The sequence below is a fragment of the Falco peregrinus genome, chromosome 7 (assembly GCF_023634155.1).
Source record: "Falco peregrinus isolate bFalPer1 chromosome 7, bFalPer1.pri, whole genome shotgun sequence".
NCBI lineage: Eukaryota > Metazoa > Chordata > Aves > Falconiformes > Falconidae > Falco > Falco peregrinus.
The window spans coordinates 66,475,528-66,483,550 of NC_073727.1; the positions used below are offsets into that span (position 1 = coordinate 66,475,528).

The following is an 8,023-nucleotide window of genomic DNA, read 5'->3' on the forward strand; positions in this document are numbered from 1 at the left end:
GAAAGAGATTTCCTTCAAAATCCCATCTAAAGGAGGTGGTGGTTTTTGCTTTTTGTGATAGAAATGTGGTTTGGAGCCTTTTGAATAGTAAATCACATGGTTTCATGATAATGCATATGAACTGTGTGATCTGATGTAACACCGTTGTATATATCTCCATTACTTCAGGAGGGTGAATTGTCAGCATTGATATTTTAAAAAGTATTTGCCAAACATTCATGATAAAGCAGGCTTTCAGGGTGTTTTCACACAGCTGCCAGTAGTGTTAGTTTTGATACTTTGCTTGTGGTATTTGTCTTGGAGAAATCTAGAAAACATATGATTATGCTATGGAATCAACCAAGAGACTCAGTTAATTAAACAGCTTAAATAGTTTCTGTTTTGGGGAACAGTGGTACTCAGGACTTTGTTGGATGAGTAAGAAGCTGGACCAAATCTGGTGCAGCAGCACTTTCAAATTCCTAGACTGTTTTGCTGTAGAAACATACGGAGGTTTTGTACCATTTCTTTCTTTAACCCTTATCATATATACCCTCCTTTATTTTGCACATTAGGACAGCAATGAAACCTCTTATATTAAAATATGCATTTCCTGTTTTTGAAGATGGCATTTTCTTGTAGAAACAGTTTAGATGGCTGGGTTTTGAGTTTAAATAAAAAAACGCTTACAGTAGTACAAATGGACAATTATTACATATAAAAATTCTGTTCCAGTATAACCATCCTTGAATTCTCTTTTCCTTAAGAGAGTGAAAAAGTGTTGTCTAAGCTTAGTAAAAGCAAAACCTTAGAGTTGCTAAATTTTCTCCTGCAGTTAAAGGGAATGGGCATCCACAGGGCTTATTCTGGAATCCAGTTGTGTATTGGAATGAAGCTGGGTTAATTAGCATTGATAATGTACAACTGTGGGTTGGCTTCTGGGGTGGTGGGTTGGCTGGCATAGATAAGGTGCAGTTGTGGCTGGTTCTGGTAAGTGGTTGAGAGCCAATGAAGAGAGATCAGCCAAGGAAGAAACAAGAGAAGAGAGAACACATGCCCTGGATGAGGTGAGAGTAGGAGAAGGCAGCAGAGGGACTGGCATGAAGAGTGTGGGGGTATGAGATGGTAAAAGACTTTGTTGCAACTTGGTATTTTGGAGAGGGCTGTGACACAGTTGCATGCTTTTCAGGATTTGCTTTTGGATGCTTCAGTACATGTTTTTGCTCTATTTAATCACATCTATTTCATAGCAATCTTTAGATTAAAGGGGATTTAATTTTTACAGTGATAAGGAATTAATGATTTTTGGTGACTCTGAAATATGTATTTTATTGATAGTGTTGGACTTGGCAGTGTTGGGTTAATGGGTGGACTCCATGATCTTAAAGGTCTTTTTCCAACCAAAATGAGTCTATGATTCTATGACAAAACAGAATCGCAAGTACTACAAACTTAAGTGGTTCTTAGCATGAGAAGTAATTGGAAATAACAGCTCTCTACATGAAAACAATTATCCATGGCTTAACAGGCTTCTCTCTCAAGTCTGTAACACAATTAACCTCAAAGTTATCTAGTAAAATGAAAGCTTTTCTCCTTTTGTAGGAGAGGCTGGTCGGGGTTGTGCTATGTGAATAAGACTACAAAGAGAAAGCAGTCCAGTTTCAGCTCTTTGTGGCACAGGTCTTAAATTTATGCAGAATGTAGGTAGAGATTACACATTTCTTACTGTAAGTTCTTGGTGATGTAACCGTTGGCCTTGTCAGTTGATGCAATGCAAGAACATATATATATGGAGAGAAAAAGGTATTAGTCTGGCCAGGAAAAGTTGTCAAAATAGTACAGGAAAATGAGAAACTACAAGAACTTCTTAAGGGATAGGGAGATTTAGGATAAGGAAGAAAATGGCTTACTAAGCTTGCCAGACGTGATTACCAAGTATGCTTATCAAATATAGTCTAGTCAGACTGCTCTGCCAAGGGCTGAATAGGCTGAGGGCCTATGTATGTGGTGCATTAAACTAGCTATAGCATAGCAGCTACGTTTTTACACTCATAACCTGCAAATTTTACATAAAAACAGAAATATCTGTGTTTTGGCAACAACATGAATGATACATATTAAAGTAGCATAGAAGATAGCTACTTCATATCAGTCTGCAGAGGTACTCTTCCTGTTTCTGAACTTCTCTAACTGGAAAGAAATTTAAGGTCCTGAACTCTCATTCCTCTTCAAAACCTGCCAAAGATCTGCTGATTATCCCAGTATCCAGTCCACTTGAAATGCTCTCCTTTTCTGTGCCTGGTGTTATGCATCTGACTTAAGAAGGCAAATAACCTGGGCATTGTCACCAGGAATTGCTAAACCATGAAATGGAAAGCTTCTGAGATAAGGACAAAGCACATGAAAGTATAGTGGTAGTCTTTTAATCATTGCTGCATTATGAATAAAATATTAGAAAAAAATATATTCATCAGTGCTATGACATGTTAGGCTCTGAAGTTGCCTACTGTATGTTAAGGATAAATAAAATTGTAGCAACTGGTAAAACCAAGGATAATGAAAATAGACAAAACCATCTTAAGATAAATACAAGTTTTTATGTGTTCAACTAGTACGTATTGTGACCAAAATAATTTTTTTATAGACTTTGTTTATATATATATATATATTTAAAATGGTTAAATAAATGTCATTGTCATAGCTGTTGTCTGGTAACTTCTTGCATTAACCAAATTCTATTTAATATTTGGGAGTTAGGAGAGTCTGAGCTGATTCTTTAATAAATAATGTGGAAAAGCTGTGGAAAATCTCATTGAGATTAAATAGTCTGTTGTGTGACTTGGATACTTAGAATCATTCAGCTTCTTAGATTGATATAGATTCAAAAATATTATCCTTTGCCTATTCTCGGGTTACAAAAAGAAAGCACACCAACAGCCAAAAATGCAGGCAAATCTGAGATGTTTTCTTGGAAATCTCTTCGCATGGGGTAAGGTGGTCGGTCTCCAAAAGATTCCTGTTATGAGGGGAAAACCCCACCACAAACAGTCTTCCTCTTTCTGTTTCTTTAAATATTTTAAGTATTTTGAACAGTCTTTCCTATACATGAAATAAATTCTTCTTTCTGTTCCACTAGCTGAATCCTTCTGGGCTCATTAACTATTACATAATTTAAAGGCTAATCTGTTTTCATTCATAGTGTTTGCAAAAGATGCTCACAGACAGGTTATTTTGGGTCTTCTGTATTGTTCCTGAGACACAGGTCATTCTGAGATAGTATAAAGAGCTAGATACTATACAAGATAATCAGGATGGAAAAGAACTAAGTGATCACTTCCATAAGGATTTGCTCAGGTTCTCAGTAACTGTCTATGCAATTCTTATATACAAGTAGTCTTATACATAATATTATCTTAAAAACACTGAAAATTGAACTCATGTAGCCTGAAGAACCACATGGAATAACATGCTTTCTTTTTCTGGGAAGGCACAGAATTACTTTCATACCCACGCAGAAATTCAGTGTAAGGACAATAATAAATAACAGTTAAAATTGTAGTTATAAATGGAAATGTCAAACAGAAGTTCATCTACAGGCTTCTTTACTGAAAAGTCATTCCCCTATGACTTCTGTAAATAAAATGAGATGATCTCTGTTATTTAAATGCGACACTGAAACCACCCTGAGCATACAGAAAATAGTATAATCCAGAAGCTTGTTTGTCCTTGTTTATCCAACCTTTGGTTAACTGAGATTCCTGGTTAACTGAAAAGTCGGTCGTGTCCCCTGACAGCCATGTGAACCGTGCATTACTCCCCTGCTTACCCGGAGAGACATCTGAAACCTTCAGAATAATGGAGTTGTGGGTAAGTGGGTGAGCACTGCGTGAAGCACATTGCTGTCTGGGGACATGACCAACTTTCACTTAACCAGGCACGTCAGTTAACAGGAAGTTAGAAAAACACATTGCAGGAGATGAAGTGTCTATGTATGTGTGTGTTTATTAGCTCTCTGCTGTTAGATGGTTTATATCAAAGTACATATTCAGGAGAACTGCAAAACAAGCCTACTCTTTGCAATTAACCAGGGGATGCTCATTGTTTGTGCTGTGACCTTTTTTTGTTAGTTGACCTTAAATGTAGTATAAGTAAATGATAAAAATCCTTGAAGCTATTCTGCACTCTCAGACTGCTTTTGGTTTATTAATTAAATTCAGTTGGAATTTAATTGCGATGCTAGATTTACAGCTGGTTAGGCTGGCTAGGTGGAGCGGAGATAGCCTGTGATTCAAGTACGATACCATGTACGCCTTGCAACTGTAGAGATGTGTGCTTTCAGAGAACCAGTGGTAAAGGGCAAAAATGGCCAGTAACAACACTTCATTTCTGTAGTAGCAGCATCCATTTAAATGATTGAGAGGCAATCACAACCCTCTTCGGCTTTGCTTTCTGTTAGGAGGGTTGCAGCGGTGATACAAGGCTGTTTCTGGGAGGCAGGGGGATGCTTCTGAAAGGCTGACTGATTCCTGTCAGACAGAGGTGATCCTCTGTGGGTAAAGGAGCTCTAAGGTCATCCTCTGAAAACTCACCTACCCTGTAGCTACAGAATAATGTGCTGTGCTGTTGCTCTGAGAGGAGTGACTGGCTCCGTAAGTGGAGGGAAGAAGGGCTGTTCTTAGCTAGCAGAACGCAATCAATGAATGAGTCTTGGATGGTTTGGACTTCAGAGAATTGCCTGTATCCGTTCTTACATATTTGCAATGCAAAAAAGAATCTGCCTGTCTCTCATGATCTAGGTAACCAGGAGCTTGGGTGCTGCAGTGGGAGGTGAGGTACACAATAATAGATGAGAATCCAATGTTGCTATATCTCTAGCAATGGGAGATAAAAAGGATTCAGACTGGTGCCTCCATCTCCCCTCCATTACCCTGGAGGGAACAAGTCCAGGATGGCAGCACAGGAGAGGCTCTGATGTGAAGGACTGCAACTTCTTAACTCTTTAATAAGATTATATATAAATTTTAAGAATTCAGTTCAAAACAAAGGGGGAAAGGAAGGGATAGAGCATGGTGAGAGAAAATATGTTGATAAACATATGTGTTTAAGTGCATTTAGATCATACGCTTTAGTTTAACTTGCTTTAAACAGAGAGAGAAAGGTACTTAGCGTAGGCTCCGAGAGACTTGGAAATGCGCTGGAGTTGAGAATAAGAGGTACTTTGTCCCTGCAAATGGGGTCTTTAACATTGACTTGACTCTGCTGTGTTATCTAAACCATAGGTACATGCAGACATCTGGTATAAAATATTTCCTTAGAGCCTACTACTGCATTCTAAAACTTTAAATGGGAGGCTGCGTATGTAGACGTTAGTGACACTTAATATTGCCTTTTAAAATCAACCGTGTTCACAGATCCTTACAATTTTCTTTTTTTTTCTCTTTTTTCAACTTTAGGATTAAAGAGCCCCTTCAGGACAGTGTAATAGCTACCTATGAAGAACATGAAGATAGCGTATATGCAGTTGAATGGTCCTCAGCAGACCCATGGCTATTTGCCTCTTTAAGTTATGATGGGAGACTTGTTATTAACAGGGTTCCCAGAGCTCTTAAATATCACATACTCTTATAATTTGTTTGGATTATGGTGGAGTTGTTATCTTGATGTATGCAGCTGGTAGGTATTGTTTAGGGGTTTGATTTTTTTCAGGATCTATTTTTATTAAGTATAAATGTTAAAATTTTGTTGAGAACATCTGTAGTAATATAGACAATTTAGATTTGTCTTTTGTATTTGCCTTGGAAACGTGTGATGCATTTTCTGAAGGCTGTGCTAGTCAGATGATTTCCTTTTTTTTTTTTTTTTTTTGAGGGGCTAATCACTGAACTATAAAGTTTTGGAAATATTGGGTACTTCCCATACTATTGCTTTATTACTTCAGTTTTATGCTAATACAGTGAATTACAGGGGTGTTATTGTGCTGATATAAAACTTGGACAAAGTAAGGTGCATGTAGCAGAAGTGATGTATTCATTTACAAGAATATTTTATCTATCAGATATAAGCAGCTGCCTGCTCTTAGATAGGGCCACTTTCTGCTGTTCTGGTCATTTTTCAATGTTTATAAATATAGCTGGGAATGGTCTTAAAAGGCTTTCTTAATTAAGTCTAATATTTTAAATACTTTTTCTCCCATTTTGCATATCCTAAGAAGAAATGTTAATTGTGAAGGTGAAGCCTTCAAAATACATTTTTCATTTAAGCCTTATGGTAGTATCAACCAAGTACCATCCTGTAATTTGCAAACTAAATGCAATTTTGAGGTATGTGTTGTTATTAGAAACAGTATTAGTCTTTACTGAAATCTCTTATATACTCATGTAATATCACATGTTTCTAGAACGTAGTTGTGCTGTAATATATTTTGAGGGACTCTGGAGCTATGCCATTGTTAATCTGCAAAATCTCTTCAATATTTGTAAGTAGTCTCTTTCTTATCCTTTTGGCTCTGTGCCATTCTGCAGTACGCTGACATGATGCAGCAGGCTTTCAACTAAGCACAAAATATCCTTTGCTGTATCCTATTCCTTCCAATATCTGACCTAGGTATTGGTGACTGTCTTGTTACAAATGCTGAGAAGAGGCAGATGCTGCCCTGCAGGAGAATGCACAGAAAACTTGCGATGTAGATGGAAGGCATGGTGAAACGTGCCTGTGTATACTGACACTCCCCTTCCTTTTGCATTAAGATGAAAATTCTGCTGCTTGTTCTTTGTGTACTCAGAGTAACTGCAGCCATAATTATTCCCTGTTGCCTTTTCATCACTATTAGATTTCCCTTAAACTTCAGAAGCTGGGTATGTGCAACAGTGTTGGTTGTGGTAGAATTGTGTGAGACCGCTCTGAAGAAATGGCAACAAACGGATGGAAAGATCAATACCAGCCTCTTCCCGCGATTCCTCCCGTTGCTATGGCAACTGTTGCTGTTAGTGTTGAGGGACAGCCTGCTGCTCACCTCTGTTTGTCCTTACCCACTCTTGGATCGAAACATGTCCAAATGTGATTTGTTGTGTATACACAGCTGCTTCTGTGAGATCAGGCTTTGAGAGCGTGACTGACTGCTATAGGCCAAAACATCCAGAAAAGATGAAATTTGAATTCTATTTCTGGCTTTCTTAACGAGCATGTTTGGAAGAATTCATAGGAGTGAAGTAATACAATTAAATCATCTGTACTATTGTTTGTTTTGCGATGCTGCCTGTCTGCTCCAGAATAAATGCTTCATTGGAAATTCTGATCATCTGATATTTTGCGTTAAGATTTTGAAGTTGTGCTATTTCAAATTGTCTCAATCTGTAATTAGGCGCAAGTTATTCACCTGTATAGTGTAAGAAAAATTATATTTCCAAATCAGTAGTGCTTCAGTTGTCTGAATATCAAAATCCTTGGTTGGGCTACAGCTTATATGTGGAGCTTTCAGTCTTCAGACACAAAACGTTGTTGGGTTCCTACCCCACTCCCAAACAAAAGCAAAAGCAAAACAAACAAACAAACAAAAAACCCCAGACAACCCTGCAGTATATCTTTAGTATGCAGAAGAGCACTTTAAAAAACTTTATTCATATTAGCAATAAAGGTCTAATGAAATGTTATTGTCTGTTAATGTATATGGCTTGCAGTGTGAAGGTGATGGGAAATTATGCAACTGTGTGGGATTTGATTTGGTTTTTAATGTGTAATAAATGCAGGACAGATTTCAGACTAATTTTTATGTGGCTGTATGTCCTTTAATATTGTAAGCTTGTAGAAGCTGGAAGGGTCTATAAGCAAATAATATCAAAAACCATTTTGTTTTAGTTCTGTTAAATCTCTGTATCACTCAATAGGGAAGAACAGAGAGGATGAACACTGGGAAGGAAGGCAATAGCAGGTCAAATCTGAATGAAACGCATTACAGCAGAATCCAGAGAGCAGGAAGGGCCAAGTTTTAATCATTTTCAGCTGTCTGTAAAGCAGGATCTGCGCTATATGTACAGCACTGGCAGCG

At 37.7% G+C, this 8,023-nt stretch overlaps 1 protein-coding gene across 2 annotated transcripts in view; it reads left to right on the plus strand.

Moving 5' to 3' along the window:
* Positions 1 to 7,741, plus strand: part of EIPR1 (EARP complex and GARP complex interacting protein 1) — an 89,162-nt gene extending 81,421 nt beyond the window's left edge. For both annotated transcript variants that reach the window (XM_055810252.1, XM_005238200.4), the window contains one exon: positions 5,433 to 7,741. In XM_055810252.1, the coding sequence (XP_055666227.1) occupies positions 5,433 to 5,607 (175 nt within the window). In that variant the 3' untranslated portion in view covers positions 5,608 to 7,741. The remainder of the gene's footprint in view (positions 1 to 5,432) is intronic.
* Positions 7,742 to 8,023: the final 282 nt, after the last annotated feature.